The sequence below is a fragment of the Pieris brassicae genome, chromosome 7 (assembly GCF_905147105.1).
Source record: "Pieris brassicae chromosome 7, ilPieBrab1.1, whole genome shotgun sequence".
Taxonomy (NCBI): domain Eukaryota; kingdom Metazoa; phylum Arthropoda; class Insecta; order Lepidoptera; family Pieridae; genus Pieris; species Pieris brassicae.
Window position 1 is genome coordinate 17,710,509 of NC_059671.1, and position 19,924 is coordinate 17,730,432.

At 31.8% G+C, this 19,924-nt stretch overlaps 6 protein-coding genes across 8 annotated transcripts in view; 3 read left to right on the forward strand and 3 right to left on the reverse strand.

Moving 5' to 3' along the window:
* Positions 1-1,012: 1,012 nt before the first annotated feature.
* LOC123712499 lies at positions 1,013-6,857 on the forward strand. The gene is made up of 10 exons (XM_045665613.1): positions 1,013-1,249; positions 1,804-1,976; positions 2,275-2,337; positions 2,663-2,803; positions 3,153-3,416; positions 3,512-3,656; positions 5,112-5,253; positions 5,511-5,703; positions 5,965-6,100; positions 6,402-6,857. The coding sequence occupies exons 1-10, from the start codon at positions 1,013-1,015 to the stop codon at positions 6,759-6,761; spliced, it is 1,854 nt and encodes a 617-aa protein (XP_045521569.1). The 3' UTR covers positions 6,762-6,857.
* On the reverse strand, positions 6,771-8,840 carry LOC123712500 (mpv17-like protein 2). Its single transcript, XM_045665614.1, has 2 exons — positions 8,748-8,840; positions 6,771-7,623 (listed from the first exon to the last, which is right to left on the reverse strand). Exon 2 carries the CDS (start codon positions 7,611-7,613, stop codon positions 6,984-6,986), a length of 630 nt encoding a protein of 209 aa, XP_045521570.1. The 5' UTR covers positions 7,614-7,623; positions 8,748-8,840; the 3' UTR covers positions 6,771-6,983.
* On the reverse strand, positions 7,674-8,431 carry LOC123712501 (mpv17-like protein 2). Its single transcript, XM_045665615.1, has one exon. The coding sequence runs from the start codon at positions 8,342-8,344 to the stop codon at positions 7,733-7,735; it is 612 nt and encodes a 203-aa protein (XP_045521571.1). The 5' UTR covers positions 8,345-8,431; the 3' UTR covers positions 7,674-7,732.
* Positions 8,841-9,434: 594 nt separating the features above from the next.
* On the forward strand, positions 9,435-14,423 carry LOC123711687 (nuclear receptor coactivator 5). Its single transcript, XM_045664388.1, has 8 exons — positions 9,435-9,630; positions 9,712-9,985; positions 10,803-10,936; positions 11,119-11,265; positions 11,807-11,915; positions 12,442-12,641; positions 12,829-13,001; positions 13,497-14,423. The coding sequence occupies exons 1-8, from the start codon at positions 9,624-9,626 to the stop codon at positions 13,722-13,724; spliced, it is 1,272 nt and encodes a 423-aa protein (XP_045520344.1). The 5' UTR covers positions 9,435-9,623; the 3' UTR covers positions 13,725-14,423.
* A 51-nt stretch (positions 14,424-14,474) lies between these two features.
* On the reverse strand, positions 14,475-17,845 carry LOC123711686 (cell division cycle protein 27 homolog). Of its 2 annotated transcripts, none has more exons than XM_045664386.1 (4): positions 17,662-17,845; positions 17,506-17,581; positions 17,194-17,341; positions 14,475-17,109 (listed from the first exon to the last, which is right to left on the reverse strand). In XM_045664386.1, exons 1-4 carry the CDS (start codon positions 17,683-17,685, stop codon positions 15,240-15,242), a joined length of 2,118 nt encoding a protein of 705 aa, XP_045520342.1. In that variant the 5' UTR covers positions 17,686-17,845; the 3' UTR covers positions 14,475-15,239. The 2 variants fall into 2 exon arrangements, with proteins under 2 accessions (XP_045520342.1, XP_045520343.1); XM_045664387.1 differs by having other exon boundaries at positions 17,194-17,416; positions 17,662-17,696.
* Positions 17,846-18,039: 194 nt separating this feature from the next.
* Positions 18,040-19,924, forward strand: part of LOC123711750 (transmembrane protein 184B) — a 33,134-nt gene continuing 31,249 nt past the window's right edge. Inside the window, exons 1-2 of one of the 2 annotated variants that reach the window (XM_045664490.1) lie at positions 18,040-18,475; positions 19,342-19,489. In XM_045664490.1, coding sequence (XP_045520446.1) covers positions 19,343-19,489 — 147 coding nt within the window. In that variant the 5' untranslated portion in view covers positions 18,040-18,475; position 19,342. The remainder of the gene's footprint in view (positions 18,476-19,341; positions 19,490-19,924) is intronic. The other variant, XM_045664491.1, reaches the window with a different exon arrangement.

Sequence of the window (19,924 nt, forward strand, 5' to 3'; positions counted from 1 at the left end):
TACTAAGCATCTGAGAGACCCCGTATCGACTTTAATCAATCAGAAACGTTTTGACCTAGCTAAATTTAGCTATATATTGGTTGACCACAATTAAGAAGAATATAAAATTTTATAGTAAAATCCAGTGACACGAAATGCTCAGCTACCGTCGCTATTTCATATCTGTAATGCTAATGTCACTGTCACTGTCAAAGTGGTAAATACGTGGAGGCAAATAGATAAGGATTTGAAGTTTTATTTTTGTTTTCCTACCATTAGTAAGTGATCATTCCAATAAGCAAATAAGTTACAAGTTACTTATATTCAATATTGAAATCGACTCGTATTTGTAATCGCTTGTAAAATTGAGAAATTGGAAAGCTAAAGCCTGCTGTTTAATATTTATTTTATTAAAGTATATTTTTTATTAAATTATTTAAATTCTTAAGGATCTTAACATAAGCGCGTATGTGCCATAGTTATTCAATTCATCTAGGGATGCATCGATACGCCTTTTTGCCGATATGATACCGAGTCCGATATTGTTATAGAAATATCGTCGATACTTTGAATAAGATTAAAGGCTTAGATTAGATTAGTTATTAATAATTAAATTAAAATAAAATAAATAACTGTTAATAATTAAAATTAAGAATGATAAGATTTTTGTAATTTTGTATTTTATTTAATTTGGTATCAAATAAATACTACTCGCGATTGCAGTTAAAAGCCAACTAAAAAGTGTAGTAGCGAAATTGAATAAATTATGAGTATATAAAATCAGTGAAATGAATAATAGTGAATTATAGTGATTAAAGTAATTAATGGACTGTTTAATTTCTTACCCTTGATCTAACTTTTATTACTTCTGACAGACATAACAAGGTTAGGTCACAGGTGCTCAGACTACATCTTCCTCATACCCAATTAACGGGCACTTCGCTAAAGTAATACTTGAACGATAATAACATAATAATTAAATTAACTCGACATATTTATATTCAAGACATTGAGTATCCGCTTACTATTCGAAATGCCTGGTGTAATATTTGTTGTGTGTATTCCTTCTAGTAATTTTGAGTATTTACTTAAGTATGGTAAGCCAAGGAACTTAATTTGTGTCGATTCCGAAAAATGCAAGCTAGAAGTTGAATTACGGAATAAGAATGCTAAAAGTATACCAATACATTTGACTCAACGGGCTTACGATGGATATGATCACAGATTACAGAAGATAAGCGAAAATGATGAACTCATAACGATGGAAAATGTACGTAATATCTTTAATATAAAAAAAAACAGTAGTCAGTAGTCTCACACGTAAACTCTTCATAGGATAGTAGTAAAATAAGGGGGGTTTAGTAGATTACAGAAGCAATTATCGGTAATATACACATTACAGTACATATTTACTGTCAAAATAATACTTAGAAACACTTATACCTAATTCATTAACTAGTTTACTACACTTTAAATAAAACTTTTCTAATGGAATTTAAGGCGAATTTGATTTGACCAGTGGCGGATAAGCCACGTAGCAAGAGTAGCAAATGCTACGGGCGCGCGAATTTGAACCCTAAACTTGAGAACCTAAAGGAAACCAAGGGCCCCTTGATAGAATTTCCTACAGGCCCCGCGCTGGCTTATTCCGGCACTGGATTAGACTGAAGTTTCGAGTGCTTTACAGCATACGTGGGCTAATGTAAAATTTAATGGGTATGCAATAAACTCATGTTTATATCCCTGTACCTTAATATAAGTTTCATTATTTAACACTATATTTATGAAAAAATGCTTAGAAAATGTATATTTTTCTTTTATCAGATTTTGCAAGAACTTTTAAAAAAGTTGGAAGTGGAGCATGTAGTGTGGATTAGCGACAAAACGGGCAATTATTTCGAAGTAATGTTTCCACTTTCCACTGGAGACAAATGTGAGACTATGCTGCACTGCCTCACACAGTTTGGCATTGGAGTTTACTGCAAATCTATTGTAAGGTAACATATACTTAATTTGTATATGCCACATCGTCTAAAGAGAAAGTAATTTTTTCTTATACATCTAACCAAGTACAAAAGAAATCTAGAGAATCTGAGAATCTTGAGCCTGAATTGTAATTCAGGCTCCTAGAATTCAGGTATCCCGTAATTAGGTAGGCTGTAATTCAAGGTTCAGGTACCCGAGTGAACCCAAAACTTATAATATAGATCTCGATTATTTTGTCTGTAACGTCGACGCTTGAATATTGAATATTGAACTTCAGACATGTGAAATGTTTTTGGTATAAAATTACAGCGTCCTCCCCTGCAATGTTGTACATTCGTCGTTCGAATGTAAAATCGACGAAGAGACGATAATGTAAGTACGTTATTTATTGTATATGAAAAACAAATTCTTGGCCAAATTTACCTGATGCCAGATGTCCGACAAACAATTATTAGTTCTTTTGCAGAATGTTTCTACTTTCTTTTCTTTACAACTAAGTTTTCTTCATACTGGATAGTCATTAAATAGAAATTCAAATAATTATAAAGATTAGATCCATGCATATACTACTGAGTAATTGTTTAATTTTTCATAGCTGAACTGACAAAAAGTAATGCATAGCCGACTTTATAATTACAATAAAAATAATAATAAGTATTTAAGCGTGAATCTAAATTGTTCAAATTTGTGTTCATAGTAATAAAAATGAAGATGCGAGACGTTGGCGACAATTTGTCGAGTCGATTCGATCAAAGTTAACAGTGAAGCAAGTTGTTGACGGCGTACGAGGGGGCGGCGAATTGTCTTTCGATTATCTTACGTTAATCATCACAGCTGAGTAAGTAAAAATAACTTTCTATTTTAATTTAAGCACCTACCAAATAACAGAAAGTTCCGTACCCAATAACGAGGAGTTTATTCGCTTCTGTAGATCAGTTGCTAATTATAATTATATTAAATATATAATTAATATATACTTTACTTCTTACGTTTTACGTGAACACAGATCATTTAATTTATTACTGACATATGTTTTATTTTATGTATTATCATGCGCAACACGTTCCCGAAAAATAAGTTAGCCAGAATTGTAGAAGTCGTTTTGCTAGTTCTTACTGACAAACCGCAACTTTGAACACTATAAAACTATCGATTTATTATATGTATTTATGTATATACTGTAACAGTTCCCTGGCCGCGCTTGGTCTGGTCGAAAACAACGCATCAAACATAGTAGCGGCCATGTTAGTGTCACCACTTATGGGCCCCGTGATGTCGATAACATTTGGCACAATAATAGCCGATAGAAGCCTCGTGAGAAGTGGTTTTGAGAGTCTTATCATGGGGATGTTGGTTTCCTTACTTTTTGGCTTCATATTCGGGCTTATTCTGGGAACTACTGCAATGCCTTGGGGATATGGTGACTGGCCGACGGAGGAAATGAAAGCAAGGTACGAGACTTCATAATAATTGATATTGCATATAAAAAAGAATGTTTCAACCTTGTACCTGCAAGAAATAATCTTCAATATACACAATACTTTAGGGGTAATGTGCGATCCTTATGGATGGGAGTGCTGTGGGCATTGACCTCTGGCACAGGAGTGGCTTTGGCACTCCTTCAAGGAAGCGCGGGTCCGCTCATTGGTATTGCAATATCTGCTTCGCTTCTACCACCAGTTGTTAATTGTGTATGTATATTTATGATTATATATTCCAAAATCTATAAAACTAAAATATAACAAAATTTCGTGACTACATATATTGTCTCCATTTCTGCAAGTGTTACACAGAACACTAATCTTCTTTGAATAGAGGTAGATGATCTAACACGCTTTGCACTATCCAAATCGGCATTTTTTCTGATTTTTATTTAATTCATAATAGCAAACATTATTCCCAACGAATATTATATCAACATACCTTTTAAAATAGCATTTCTTACAAATTAACATTTAATATGATCTATATCATAGTTGGTTTTTATAGTGTAAGATTTGGTAATAAACTTTATGATTGAGGTTTCAGTTTCAAAATACAATTTCTATATAGCTTATTAAATAATAATTGTGCATCGCTCACGAAAGCCGTAATCCTTCACAAATATAATGACTTAAGATGTCACAGGATAACAGACAGACACCTATATAAACCTATTTCATAATTAAGTAAGACCTTCAATTCAACTTTATTCACGTACGTAAATGTTGTCTAACGGAACGACTTTTGTAGCTCGTAAATGTCATCATCAAAAACTCATCTGTATATATATAATAATATACAAAAATAACGTATATTTTATAAATATCGAAATATTTTTATTAAAATCAGCTCCGAGCCGCACGACCCGTTTATGTTTGGAAAATAATTCGTAACCCAGTGGAATGTCTATAACTCGAACCTCGTTAAGTCGAAATCCTCAGTAAGTCAAAAAAAATTGCCAATCCCTTCTGCTGATCCGATGAATACGCGGTATTTCGAATTATTTAGACTTTGTAACTCCATCAGCATGTTATTTCCCTACGAAGTATTGATACATAATACATATTTATACTCTATAACTCGAATTTAAAAACGATGACTAAGTCGTATTTAGTAAATTATAATGACATCTACTTGGAACTCCCCGAAATATAATTAATAAAATCTAAAATGTATGTTCGGGTTCGGGGTTTCTAATCTTTTTTTTTGTCTTGTACACGTGCAATGAATGCATACATTAATACTAAAGCTTTTTTCAATCAAAAGTTAACGGATTTATTTTTCATATACCGTTTACTTGATTAATATGTAATTCGTTTTATTATGTAAAAAAGATATACTACAAAGCTTAAGTGGATTTTTATTCAAATTCTTAGTGTTTTCTTTTATTTGTACTCTACAAATGGCACCTTTGTAAGTCGAAATTTAAACCATGTGTATCTCGAAGTTAAGTCGAAAACTCGTTAACTCCATTGTTTTTGCATTTCGAGTTATAGAGATTTCGCTGTACTTCTAAAAAGTTATTGCTATGAGATTTATTATATTTACTATGTTTCAGAGAACAATCTGTAGTAAGATCATAAAACTAAAACAAACATATATAAATTGCATGTTTAAAAACTTTTTCAATTCTTTATCCCAAATAAAAAGTACTTGTGTTTTAGGGATTATTCTGGGCGCTAGCGTGCATTTGGCTTTTATACCCTGATGTCAAAATACCACATTTAAAAGGGGAATCGTATACGGGAAATTCAACTTACGAACCACTATACCACAGTTATTTGCCGATTGAATTTGCTGTTAATGGTAAGGACATTTTATATTAGTAAATAGTAGTTACAAATATTATAATAATGTAAAAATGAGCAAAAATTCTAAGCCTCGAGTTCTCAGTCAATGCCCCCGTCAACTCATTTATCCTGGATGACCTAAATTCAGTTTTCCGAGCGACAGAGGTTTGTTATGGTAAGAGGTAACTTCCCACTTATTTATTAATAAAAATACTCAGGTACACTCTATAGCGAGGGGTCAAATGCATGGAATAATGAAAAATAATGTTTCAGGAATTGTTAGTTGCTGTCTGACCATTGTAAATGTTATTTGCATATTCATAACTGCTATTATATTCTTAAAAATAAAAGAGGTTGCCGCCCCCTACACGTCGACACCAGATTTACGACGTTTTTGGGAACAAGACATCAAAGTAGCACGTGAAGCTAACAGAAATAATATTGCTTCTGACGATGATATAACCGAGTGAGTAATTATTGTTTAACATAAAATTATTAATCAAATAAAGTTTTAATTTGCAGTAACTCTCGCCGATTGCAACTCGTAACCGCCGTAGTATAGAGATCCCGCAAAGCGCAAATTTTTTTTTATTGTCTATATTGTGTCTAGACTTGCCTTAACATCATTAATGGAAATGGCTATTATTCATATTTAGGCTTAAAATGCGGCTCGACTCAAGTGCTAACGCCAATTTCGCACTTATTGTTTTTCATAACCTCATTTCAGATTAGTCTTAGAGGACCTTAATCAAGATGACGAGGCAATGAGGGATAAGTTAGAAGCTGCTGTACAAGAGGCGCTTGATGATGAAACTTACCGTAAAGTAAAACGTATGAGCTATCAAAGTCACAATGCAGACGAGGTATTTAGATTTATTTTATAAGTCTATTTATTAATTGAAGTGTTAATTTTTATTATGATGGCAAAGTCACAGGGAGCCAACTTGACTCTAGAATTCTTTACTGCTGTACAATTATCATATTATGGATCAAAATGATCGACTAGTAGTATCTACCAGGATAATAACCAGTTTCATTAAACGTTAACATTGAATTATTCTACAGTCAAGGTAAGTATCGTACGGATGGGAACCCTGGTACTAAACTGCAGATGTACCAACTTTCTCTTTTAATTTGACATTATTAAAATTGATATTTTTACAGGTTTTCCGAACAATTGGTCTACAAGCCAGAACTCCTACATCGATAAGATCAAGTATAATTTCAAATGGAATGCCTCATAAAAATATTAACAAAGACTCTAATATAAATGATATTGCGACACTAGATAAACTATTGACGTCTTTACTAGGTCTCCAGAAGAGTCGGAGATCCTATAGATCACATTTTGGTACTCCAAGAACAAGTCGAATGCCTACGTTAGAAGAGGCCAAATTAAACAGACGATCAGAATCATGGCCTGACAAAATCTATGAGGACTCTATTGTACGAAATGTTTTACACAATTTAAGAAAAAGCAAAGGAGATTCTACTATTGAGGAACAATTTTTAACACCAAATTAAATTACTGCATAACAAGTCATTACTGTATTTATTGATATGTAATAATTTTCGACTTTTACAACTTGGTAACAACAATGTTTGTAAAAATAAATAATTTATTAGTACAATCACAGCTCGAGTTTATCTCTTACTAATTAATATTTACATTAAAATAATTATAAACAATAATCATCTGATGGTACAGTAATAAAATAATTGACTATCTATTGCAATTAACCTATATCAAACTGAAATACGGTCTGCATTTCTCAAATTGTTCTTATTGTGTTTCACTTGTGAGGTATAAACATCGTATCCTAAAGATATTGTATTGTCATATAAAACCCTAAATCTAGTGGGTAAAAAATAAAAATTTATGATTTGAGCAGGAGGCCATACCATCCATTCAGCTTTATATAAAGTAACAAACTTCTGTCTCACTTCCTCCTTAAAATTATCCATAGGATCGTCTTCTAATAATGCTAAACTACCAAAAAAAGTAACAATCATTATTGGTGAGAAAATTAATTGATCTAAAAGTAGTTTTTTTATTACCATATCGGTTGTTTTTCCTATAATAAACCTATCAAGCACTTTATACCAGTGGTGACAAAGTACCCCCACTGCTACACCAGAAAAGCCCATATGCATAGTCCGTTTAAAGTCGTACTTTTCCATATCTTTTGTGTACAATTCATATGTCTGTTCCAATAGATCACCAACAGCTGATAAGCTTACAGATATTGTCACATTAGTATAAAGTAAGTATTTATTACTAAATGCTGTTCTCCCTATTTTTTTTAAGTTAGTGATTGAGCTAGCAGACCGTGCATTTGTAGAAAGTTTTCTCCATGTGACAGCTATTGCTTGCATTATATAATGCCTGAAAAAAAATAAAAAATATAGTTATCTAAAAGCAAACTCAAAGATATTATAAAAATTTATTATCATTACAATATATAAGGCCAATCAAATATATTTTATTATTGCATTCATCTATCTATCTTGTCATTGCTATCTTCCTTAGAATGTTTCTTTGATTTATAATGTTTTATATGGGATGTATAGACATCATATCCCAATGAAATGGTGTTATCATACAGTACTCTATATCTAGTAGGTAAAAAGTAGAAATTTATTATCTGTGCTGGTGGCCACACATACCACTCTGCTTTATATAGAATCCAGAATTTTTCTCCTACTTCATCTGTGAAGCTTCCTAATGGATTGTCTTCAAAAATAGCAACAGTAGCAAAGAATGACATAATCACAATTGGGGAGCAAATAAACTGGTCTAAAAGCAACTTCTTAATAACCATTTGAAATGTGCGACCTATTATAACTTTATCTAGAAAAATGTACCAGTTATGACAAATTATACCAGTTGTCATACCAGAAACAGCCATTTGGACTGAACGCCTGTAATCATATTTCTCTATTTCCTTAACATACAATTCAAAATTTTGTTCTAAGAAATCACCAGTGGTAGAGAGGCATATAGAAATTATGACATTTGTGTAGAATAAATTCTTGGCCGTAAATGCTTTTTTCAGTGCTAATTTATACGCCTTCATTCCATTATACATAAGTCTTCGAAGGGGCATTGAAATATATAATTTGAAGGATCTTAAAAAAAATTTAGATATCAGAAAAATTATCACTAACCGCAGCACAATGCGCAGTCTAACATTTTAGCCATTTTTATCTTATTTCGACCTTGAAACTAAAATTATTTTTGATTAAATATTGCGCTTCAAACTTATAATTTAAATTATTTAATACACTGCTCATTAGGTGTTGAAAAATATAACTTTTGATTTATATAAAAATTACTTTGTTATATGTAATAATAATAATCCCATATTATAATTTAATAAATTTGTTTGAAATTTAATTATATATACAATATTTTGGAAATAATAAAAGCTAAACAAAATTATCAAATGATATAATGGAACGGTTTTAAGTAAATGACTTAAAATAATAAGTTGTAAATGTATAACTTACTTTTTGCAAAATAGCCAAATGGATTTATGGGCAGGCAAAACTTCCTAACCTTAAATATTAATTTGTAAACAGACTTCTTCACTTGAAACTACCTACAGACTAAAAATACTATACCAATACTACAGACCATACTAGTATTTAGTATACTAATATATACCAAATGGCAATGGCATTATTAAATACATGATATAATAAGCCGAAGATTATGGGAGAGACAAAAAAAGGTTAATTATATAATATGTTTGATTTTGTAACATATTATATAGGTATAACTTTTAGGGGAAAATATTATTGAAATAAATAGTAAACCCTTACAACTCCTGACGTGAATACGTCGAATCACAAATAAACTCGTATATGTATATGCTTGTGTGTCTGTAGGACTATGAGACCTAACCAGTCTCCTTAAAAGACCAGACCTTAAAAGTCTTAAAATCTTTGTATAAATGAAGAAAAGATAAACAAGTTACATACAACACATGTTATCTGCTTCGCATATATTAGTAAAGCAATAAAAAAATGATAAACACAATTCATCAAAATTTTTTCTTTTAGTTGTCTGCGCTTTAATTATTATATTCTAGTATAGCATTGCTGATGTGTGGTGGTGTCTTATTAGTCTTGTACTCTATTTTAGTCTCCTCTGAAATATACTGTGGCCTCCACATTCTATATGTCAACAGCATTGTTTTTATCCTGTGACCTATGTTTTTACGAATTAACAAATAACAATATTCTTTTAAATTTTCTACGTTCAATCATAACTTGTACTTTTATATATCTTAATATGTTATAAAACGGAGACGTTTTTTTGTTTAATCACTTGAATTTGGGAACGGTATTATTATATATTTAATTATTGTCAAATTATCAATAATGGCAGGTTAGTTATTAATTATTATTAACTTTAATGTTTTTATAATCCTACCTTTATAATTTGATTATTAATGGTCACCAATTACAGACATGCTGACCCTTGGTCGCACTGCGATGAAAGACAGGTCTACCGCGCATCTTCGAATTTATGTTGGCGGTATTATGGAAGACGACTCATCAATTGACGAAGTGTACAACCACTTTATCCCATATGGACCTATTGATGGAATCGTTATTAACAGGATATTCGGCTTTGTACAGTTTCGAAATGAATCAAGTGCCCAAGATGCAATTTCTAAAGCAGATGGCTCTATGTTCAAAGGACGGAAACTGAATGTCAAATCTGTTTTGAAAAACGACAAGTTTGTATTTAGTTTTAAATTGATAAATATTGTCAATAGGTTTTTTGGCATTTCAAGTTATGAGAAGAAAATATATAGGAATAACTATCTTAATGCTTTTAATCTCACATTCTTTCCTAGAAATGGTTAAACCATGATATTAAGCAAGATAACTTGAAGCGGTTTGCAGCTGATTTTGAATTATATTCTCACCTGAAAGAACCCTTCAAGCATGTTTCATATTCATTTCTGTATAGTGCTTTGTGAAATCTTTTCTTGAGTTGAACTGAGAAGCAAAAACTAGCTACTAAAAAAATTCACCTTAAAATTACCTAAATTAGTGAGTCCAGTGTTTATCTAAGCCCTTTTTTTATTCTTGTTTGCATTATAATTGAAAACAACAAACTTATTAAAAAAATATTATAATTTTAAAGGCTGTTGAATATAATCTTGCACAATGATTGAATTATCCTTTGCTGAAAAGGTTTCCTTCAGGTTTCTTTAGGTTTCATTTTACTTATGGAACTTAATTAAGGAAAATATTAACTCTAACATCATAATTTGATGTTACTTCATATATTAGGGGTTTAAGTGTAAATTTTGTATAGTGATTGACAGTTTGAATTGTCATCAAACCTTGGCAATGTTCTTTTAAAAATGTGCCACAATTGATTTTCAGCGTTTCATATTTTTTATACAGCTTAATGAAGAAAGATAGATGCTTTGTAAATCAAGTAGTTTTATAATAAAGTTCCAATGCATAGTTGATGCGCCAAAACTGTTTGCAATATGAATAATAATGTGTTCAGAGTATAGATAGTCATAAATTTTTTTATAGACTTCAGAATGAGGTGGTTCTGATACAGCCAGATGTACCACCAGCTGTTGCTCTGAATGATAATCTTCCAATAGTGGTAGAAGATAATCAAGATGATCTCTATGATAACCAAGGCAACTATGTTGGAGAAAAAGGTATATGACCTGTATCTTTTTTCTACTATATCTATTTTGTGATAATAAATCAGCAAGCGCACACCATTGGTACTGTGATAGGAACCCAACCCAAGGGTTTGTACGATCAAGCCCCTAGGCCTGCACTACTTGCATTACATATATATATAATTAATTGTTGTTTGTGGGCATGGATTCATCAGAAGAAGATATGCAAGAAGAGATTTATAATAGGAGTTGGAATGACAACCGCGAGCCCCCAGGCATGAGAGGCAGGGGACGTGGGGGGCCGAGGGGTCGTGGGAGAGGACGCGGTGCTCCGGCCTTCCGTGACAGATCTCCGGGAAGAGGTAATGTCAATTGTCAATTTCGTTCCTTGGTTTAAGTATAAGATATTTCAATTTAAATGATTTAGGTTGTGGGAAATGATATAAGTAAGAAACGATGGAAATCATTTGAATTTTGTCACTTGCTCATTATATTCTTTGTTGATCTTGGTAAATGAGTATACAGTAATCCCCCCGAGTATAACGCATTTTCGTATAGTGCGATTTCCGTCCCCCATATAGCGCGGAGATTATTCAAGTTATATTTCAAATAATTAGCAAAAGTAATTATTTGTCCATAGTTCAATTTGCGGTCCGGCTTCAAAAAAATTAACTATTCCTTCAAAAAAGTATGATTATTTGAAAATTTAAGTTAGGTTGTAATTAGTGTTAAAAGTTGTTCGAGTTGTTTTATCAATCGTTAAAGTTTTCTAAATTAAAATAATTGCTGTGATCCACTTCTTCAATTCGGTAAAAAAGTGGTTTCTTTCAATGTGTAAAACCTATGTTAACAACGGACAATACAATCTACGTATTTAATAAATCTTATATCCGTTATTTTCAGGTGAATGGCAAGAAAGAGAACGCTTCGAACGGTATCAGGAGTATCCGCGTAAACTGCCAGTACCAGAACGGAACGATTGCGAGATTATTGTCGTATCGAAAATGCTCACGTAAGTTGATATCAACAACAAAAAAACATTTCCAGTGAATAGGCATATTTACATATATACATTGAGGGTAGATTGAAAATGTTTGTAATAGTTATATAAGACGCGGTCACCTGACTTCTGACATCGTTGCCAAGAAATTTGTTGTTGGCATTTAAGAATTATGTATATATATATATTATAAATTAAGCAGCGCAAACCGAAACAAATTATAATAAAATATTATATTTGAAGTCCGTTACAATAGACAGCAAAATCGCTTATTCTTATTAACAAAACTTGAAAATATTTTCAAGATCCCGCCAAAACGCTTCTTTATGTAAGATGGCGTCGCAGGAACTAGTAAACATGTCAACAAACGTCAAGTTGTCATGTGTTAGTTATCTTAAGTTATACCCATATTATGTTTCGATCACAAACATTGGGCCGGCGGGCAGCGAAATTAAACTTCAATACAGTATTAGGATTAGACAGACAAACATTACTTAGATGCATGCTACGTCATCAATAAACCTGCATACACTTACAGAGAATATGCCGAATACATTGAGGGTAGATTAAAAAGGCTTGGAATAGTAGTGGACCTTTTGTTTCCAATGGAAGATGTGCCAATTGGCAAAGTATTGGGGAATATTGCCTCCCGAGGCTGCCTTTATGCAATACTTGTGATGCCACAGAATCAAGAGCATAGGTCAATGACACTTACTATTTTACATGGATTGCCTCAAGGTATGAATGATATTATAATTACACCATAAACTTTTATTTATGAACACACTGAAACAAAATACACTAAGTAGTAGTAGTTTAATTTTATACAAAATAAAGTAAGATTACACTATCAAAAAACTATTTACTGTCTACCCTAATTTGCAAGCACTAAGTTATCTTTCTATTGACCATTAAATATTTGTAGAGCACAGAAACATGCCCCTAGAAGACGCGTTACAATTAATATCAAGGAACTACCAAGAGGTACAACGAGGAGGTCCCTCGGGAAGAGAAGCTGTGTATGCCTTACTTGGACAATTGGCTGATGGAAGAAACCTAACTGTGATGCAGTATGATAAAGTCCTGGAATATTTACAGGTATATATGATTTTATTGCCTACCTTCATTATAAAAAATTGTCTACCGTCATTACTGAACGAGATCAGTGTTAGAGATTAAGCAGACAATTTACCATTTTTCTAGTCCACCGAAAGACCCGACGCTATAATAACAATTTGCCATATTAAAATGTGTAGGGAAACGTTAGTAAACGTAAAATTTGGGGGAGGGGGGTTGTTCCTCTTGTAAAATGTTACGATGCGGGGCGGGGATTGAATTATGCGTTATTGTTAATATTATTTTCCACTTTACACCGCATACTATAACAGATACAGAAAACGTTACGGCGGCGTTTCATGGAGGGCTCAAGAATCTCCAAAAATGGCTTGACGTAATATTTGATCGCTCCCTTACCGCGTAGCACTAGTAACTACTACCTTATGTATTTTTGTCTATTTATAAGTTGGCTGTCATAATAATATATTTTTACTTACTTAAGTGGTAGTTAAATTTTATAAGAGTTTTGGTTTTTAGGAAAAGCGAGGACAGCAAGTAAAAATAGAGTTAGGTGAACCCCTAGCACCGGCTGCATCAACTAATAAGACACAAGTGGACTTGCAACAGAGAATCCTCAGCATCCTTAATGATAAGAAGGAAGCGCCGCCCCCTAAAATCACACCTCCCAAACCAGACAAAGCCCAACTATTCAATGACCCAACCGTAAGAAAAGCCCTAGATAGTATTTTACACAAATTTGTTTAAAATGTGAATATTAAATATAATTTAATTTGTTATGGCCCAAAATAAAATTGATAACACGTGGCATACACTTGTTATTTCATAGCATGTCCATATATTAGATAGCCTACTTTCGTTAAATTCGACGTGTATTATATACATTTGAGTTTAGTTAGCCATTTGTTTAAATAATTAATTTGACTTTTGGGCCACAACAAATATATTGTGATGGAGTGAATGAATGAATAAAATGTAAATAAATATTTGTTTTCTTTTGAACTGAACTTGGAGGTATTCAATTTTAGTTAAATATACTTTGTTAGAAAAAATGTTGATCCTAAATTTTGACAGTTTAAAAACGGCGGCGCAGTTAGTTACTCGCATATAATACTAATAGTTCGCGTGAGTGAAATGGCACTAGTGTATAAGCGAGACCACAACTGACGCAACGCTGTACAACTTAATGTTATTACAACACAAACAATTTGATATATAATATTAAGTGAATAAGCAAGTTAAATATTAATATGATTGTCTATTTAATAATATTTTTGCCGTGTACCTAACTATTACAAAAGCATTTGTATCACTTTAATCATTCGATAAAAAAAATACGTAGGTACTCATATTGCTTACCAGACAAAATTAAACTCAAGAGTTATTGCACTTTAGAATTGACAATTATAAAATGTATCATTCTAACCCACTTCTCATTTTTAAATGTATATTAAAATTAAGTTTAAGAAAGTTTTATAAGTAATAAAAAGTATAAGAATCTTTATAATTGTTTAATTATACTTAAGAATAAAACACTCGTACTTTTAATATGATTTTATAGGTTTATATTGATGTCTAGACATTAATCACATTTTGCAATTGAATTGTGAGTTTAAACGATAGTGCTAATTATATTCATACATCCATTGACACAAATCTACTTAATATTTACAAATATCATATAGGTATTGAATCTACAAGCAGAACAGAATTTTCTTTTAAATAACGTTGATTTGAATTGATTTCTAAAACCGCCTGCGGTTAGTGTCAATTGGTTACTTTCACAATTGCATGATTTTAACAAAATGAGTAGTCATAATGCTAAAAGGTTTGTTTAATACATTTAAATTTAAAACACCACATTGAGATCAAAGCCCTGTGTGTTACAAGCACAATCGTTCCAGATATTATTGTTTTATTTGCTATACAGTTAACTATGATAAACAAAGAAATATCCACATCTTATTCTATATAAACAAATATACTACCGCTATGCACAAACCAATCCCACTAAATTATTATGGTTTTTGGTGACTGGAGATTGATAAGTGACATCTCTATGTACATTCAGTCAAAATTGAATAGGTATATAGCTTCAATATACTGATTAACATGAGCATTCTACACCAAACCAGTGTCAAGTTCATAAGGCAAATACTAAAAGTTTTAAAATCTCTTCCTTTTCTTTTATATATGGTTTAGTGAAGGACTTAAAAGATAATTTTTTTGAACACTCAAGTTTCATGTTTATGATACAGTATCTTATGGTCTTTCTGAACTTTCTTCTGGTTTTGATGGGTCAAATGATTCTTTGACATGTCCACTCATGCCTTTAGGGTCTAAATTTGTAGCCCAACAAAAGTGCATTAAAGCTAAATGTGAGTTGCCCAACTTATCATGAACTTTCCCAAGGAGGTAATATACCGAAGACTCTTTAGGCACCATGTCTTTTAAGTGATGAAGATCAGGTAGGGCATCTTGTGGTCTTCCTGCCCTTAATAACACAGAAGCTCTATGAAATCTACACAGTGGATTGTCTGTGTCCAAAGCAACAGCTCTTTCGAGGGTAGCAAGGGCTCTATCCATTTTTCCTAATGCAGCTTGTGCTAACCCTAACTGACAGCGCAATACACCTGAATAAGGATGAATAGTTAATGCTCGACGAATTTGCATTTCAGATGATTTCCATCTCTCTTGCTTTGCATAAACTGTAGCAATACCATACCATGCAACATAGTTACGAGGGTCAATACTAACAGCCGTTCTGAAACTTGATAATGCCTTGTCTGTTTCTTCCGCTACAGAGTACTCATGACCTAAAAGGGCATGAGCATATGAAGCATCAGGATTTATTTGCACAGCTCTTTTGAAAAATTTAAGAGCAGTTTCCCTCTCTTTATGTAATGAGAAGCAATTACCAGCAGCCAACCAAGAAATTGCATTATTTCTATCTAACTCAACTAGTTCCTGAGCTAATGCAGATAATTGAGCCTCTCTTTGTAAATGCCATAAGCAGGTACTGTATATGTCCATTCCCTCTGTTCGACAAGGATATTGCTTTCTTATTTCAGAAAAAACTTTTACAGCAGGTTCATACTGAGCTAACTCATAATGAGCTCTGGCAATCATTGTTTGCACCCACGGTGATGTAATTTGTTTTGCTGATATATTTTTAAATTGTTTTATAGCAATTTTACAATCCAGAAACGCCAACGATTTGTAAGCCTCACCAAGGTCTTTTAACAAGTTAAGCAGTCCCACCACATTAGAATTCTTTGGTGTCATTGTTGGAGTAGTTGCTTCAACATTCTTAATTCGTTCATTGGTTTCTGTATTTGATTTCACATTCTTGACTGAACGCTGTTTATTTTTTCTAGAAGGACTTTTTGGTGCAACAAATTTACGGCTGGGTGACTTATTATTTTCTTTTACAGAGTAACTGCTGTTATTTGTGCAAAAGAGTCTTGATGACCTTCGAGGCGCAGGTCCTAAGGTGCATCTTGGACCACTGGGACTGAAGACAGCATCTTTCAACTGTCCAACATGAGCCCTTAATGAATTGACAATTTTTGGAATAGCTTTCTGTTCATTAGAATCTGTAAGTGTAGGTGTATACATAGCTGGAGATTCATCCATAGGAAGCATACCAAATGATGGTGAAAATGGAATAGGTGCAATTCCACTGAAAACACTGTGCATTCTTTTAACAGAAACCTGTGAATCTGGAGTTATACTAGTAGACATGGGCATAGAAGTTCGAGTCACCATATTATTAGGTGTAACAGTATTATTAATACTATTGTTGTTAGGAATGAATGGTGAAGTAATTGAAATATTTTCTGAATTGTTGACTAGATTCACAAGTGTTGAAATACCAAATGAGAATTCAGAGCTTGAATGGAATACTTGGCTTGGTTCAACTTTTTCACCCATGTTACACAGCTGAGCAAATGATTTCCACATAAATGGGTTCAAAGATAAAGCTTTTCGATAAGCCTCTGCAGCCTTACTTTTCCTTTCTGTGATAGTGTAGATTTTTGCAAGCAGTTGTAATGCATATGGTGCCTGTTCTCCAAATTCCGCAACAACAACATCCATATTTGTCCCAAGTGCATTTTCAGCATCTTTATAACTAAAATAAAATCAAGACGGTTTAAAAAAAAAAACATTTAAAAAATTTATTAATCAATAAATTTTAATCAAGTAAAGTACTTACAATTTAAGATCTACAGAACATTTGGCTAAAAGGAACCGAGCTTGTGGAAGTGATAATGAAATATTTTGAAGCAAATTATGTGTTTCATTAATTCTTCCAGCTCTATAGTAACAGGTACCAAGTAAAAATGCAGTCTCCTCTGAATTAACTAGAAATAAGTAAAACATTTCTTATTGAGTGTTCTTAAATACTTTGTATATTGCATTTTCATGTCACGTTCACTCTGAAGCGAGAATGAGGCAAAAATAATAATTTTAAATTTAAATCAATACTAAAAATATCTGATATTAAACAGGGTTTAAGTTTACTTACATTCAGCGTGTAATCTTTCTGCCAAGAATATAGCATTGTCGTATTCATAATTATTGAGGCAATCCCATACAATAACCTGTGAATAAAAATATTTTTTGAAACATTCTGAGAAGCCAGAACACAGAAGTCAATAAAATATTAATTTATCTATTTTACCTGCAACGGCTCTTGAACAATCATTTTGGTTTGGTATTTGATATTCCTATTATATATTTATAAATATTATAGAGAAAATACTTCACATTGCTCGCCACATTAGTTACACAATACACATTGAAAATTAAAATAAAAACGTATCATCTGCAACGACGGACATTTTTGAGTTTGTTGATTGTCTATGGCTAGGTGACATTTGCAATTCGATAGTGCTAAATTCTACCTGAATAGTGACACTTGACAATATATCTTTCTGTTAATAACTCTACAACTTATGTTTCTTTTATACTCTGTGAAAAACCAGACTTATTTTAATAAACGAAACCAATCTTTGAAATGTGATTAAAAACTGTACTACGTAAAAATATTTAAACTTATTTTACGTGATTTATTTACATCCAAAACGTTATCACTACTCAGCAGATATTAAAATATCCAGATTTATTCTGTGGCTTAGGATGTTTAAGAATTGGTGAATGGCCACCCTGTTATTAAAAAAGAACGAGGTTTTCCAACTTCCGTCACGAAGATTGGGAAATAAGGAATAATAGTTGATGCCTGATTAATCTACTTCTTTTGTGATTATATATGCATTGAAACACTATTGTTACAAACAATTTCGTTACTGTTGTTGATTGAAGTGCAATTTAACCAATGTCTCGTTTGTGAAGTGTAAATTGTTTTTGTTGTGACATATTTGTGAAGAAAATCAATGAGATATTTTATGAAGCAGCTGGTACAATATGTTTAGTGTTGACTACGATTGACGTACGAAGAACTAAAAGAGAATAATACAACAGGGACATATAATAAGGTATGATAATCATTTCACTTCCAAAGATACGAAAGGCCAACATTCACCTTAAACGTAAGCAAAATTCGCCCTTCACTAGAAAAGTAATACAATAAAAAAAGAAAATGTCAAAAGAATGACCTCGAAATTAGGATTTCCGTAATATTATTGCTATTTCAATATGCTTTGATATATTATTTATGATAATAAATCTCAGTTGTCCTAATTATCAAGTAGCTAAATTGATATGCTTAATAATTTAATTTATCTGCTCTATACTACTAAGTTTAATAGTGCAGTTGAAACAAGGCAAATATCATATTTTTCCTGTAATTATGATGTCATGTAATTTCACTGATTTGTCACTTGCAGGTGAAACCTTAGTAACTAAAATGGTCATCTAAAAATATCTACTTGTTTGTTGTGGAATGATAGCCCATTGAATGATTTCTGTGAATTGTATCTTTGCCTAAACTTTAGTTAGAATTATAAAAGTGCATAATTTTTTAATTTGTCAGTTTGAATGAAGCTGTGTAATTATTTATTTTAGTATTCATTGAACTTGTAGTAAACATTGATTGTACACAATACTATTAAATGAGATCATGTAATATTTTTTTATTATTGAAAAGAGAGAATTAATTATTTGAACCTCTTTAAAATGGTTATCAAACTTTTAACTACAGCACATAAACATTTTTTTGAGACATACTATTTTTCTAGGACACATAAATTATATTTATTTCTAATAACTGTAACTTAACTTTTATGTAGATGCATTTCAAACATTATTTAGATATCCCTTGAATAAACATTACTGTTGTTACCTTCTGTTTGCTTGCATTTTAGTACATTATATAATTAATCTTATAATTTTTTTATTCCAGGATGGCTGAAGAAGTCATCAATGTCACGGCTCAGCCTATGTCTGAGCCCGTACACAATATATCAAAGGCCATTTTTCTCCAGACTACCACAGCGCAAGTTGTCTCTGGAATATTTGTATGGGCAGCCCTCTTCATAACATGTCAACAAGTAAGTGCATTTAGTAAAATTTGTAATCTTACTTTGTAAAGACAAACATATTAACAGTTATAAGGTTTTATTATTTCTAATTTATTTGAAAACTTGTTAAGCAGTAATTAAGCACTGTTATAATTTTATTTTATGATGAGGTTTGAGAACATTTAAAATGAATAAAGCATTTCCATTACCTACTTAAATGTGTATTAATAAATTAGTAGTTTATAACTTATTTTACAAATAATGACTAATTAACAAATTACTAAATAGCTTTATCATAACATTATCAATTAATTTGTGTTTTCATTTGATAATAAGTTTTTGAATATTTCAAATATCATCCATGATTATCTTTCTTTGTATATATATGTTCTATGATAATTTAAAATTTGCCAAAGGGAGTTGTTATTATTTAATTTATTTATTATAATGAATATAACATTATAA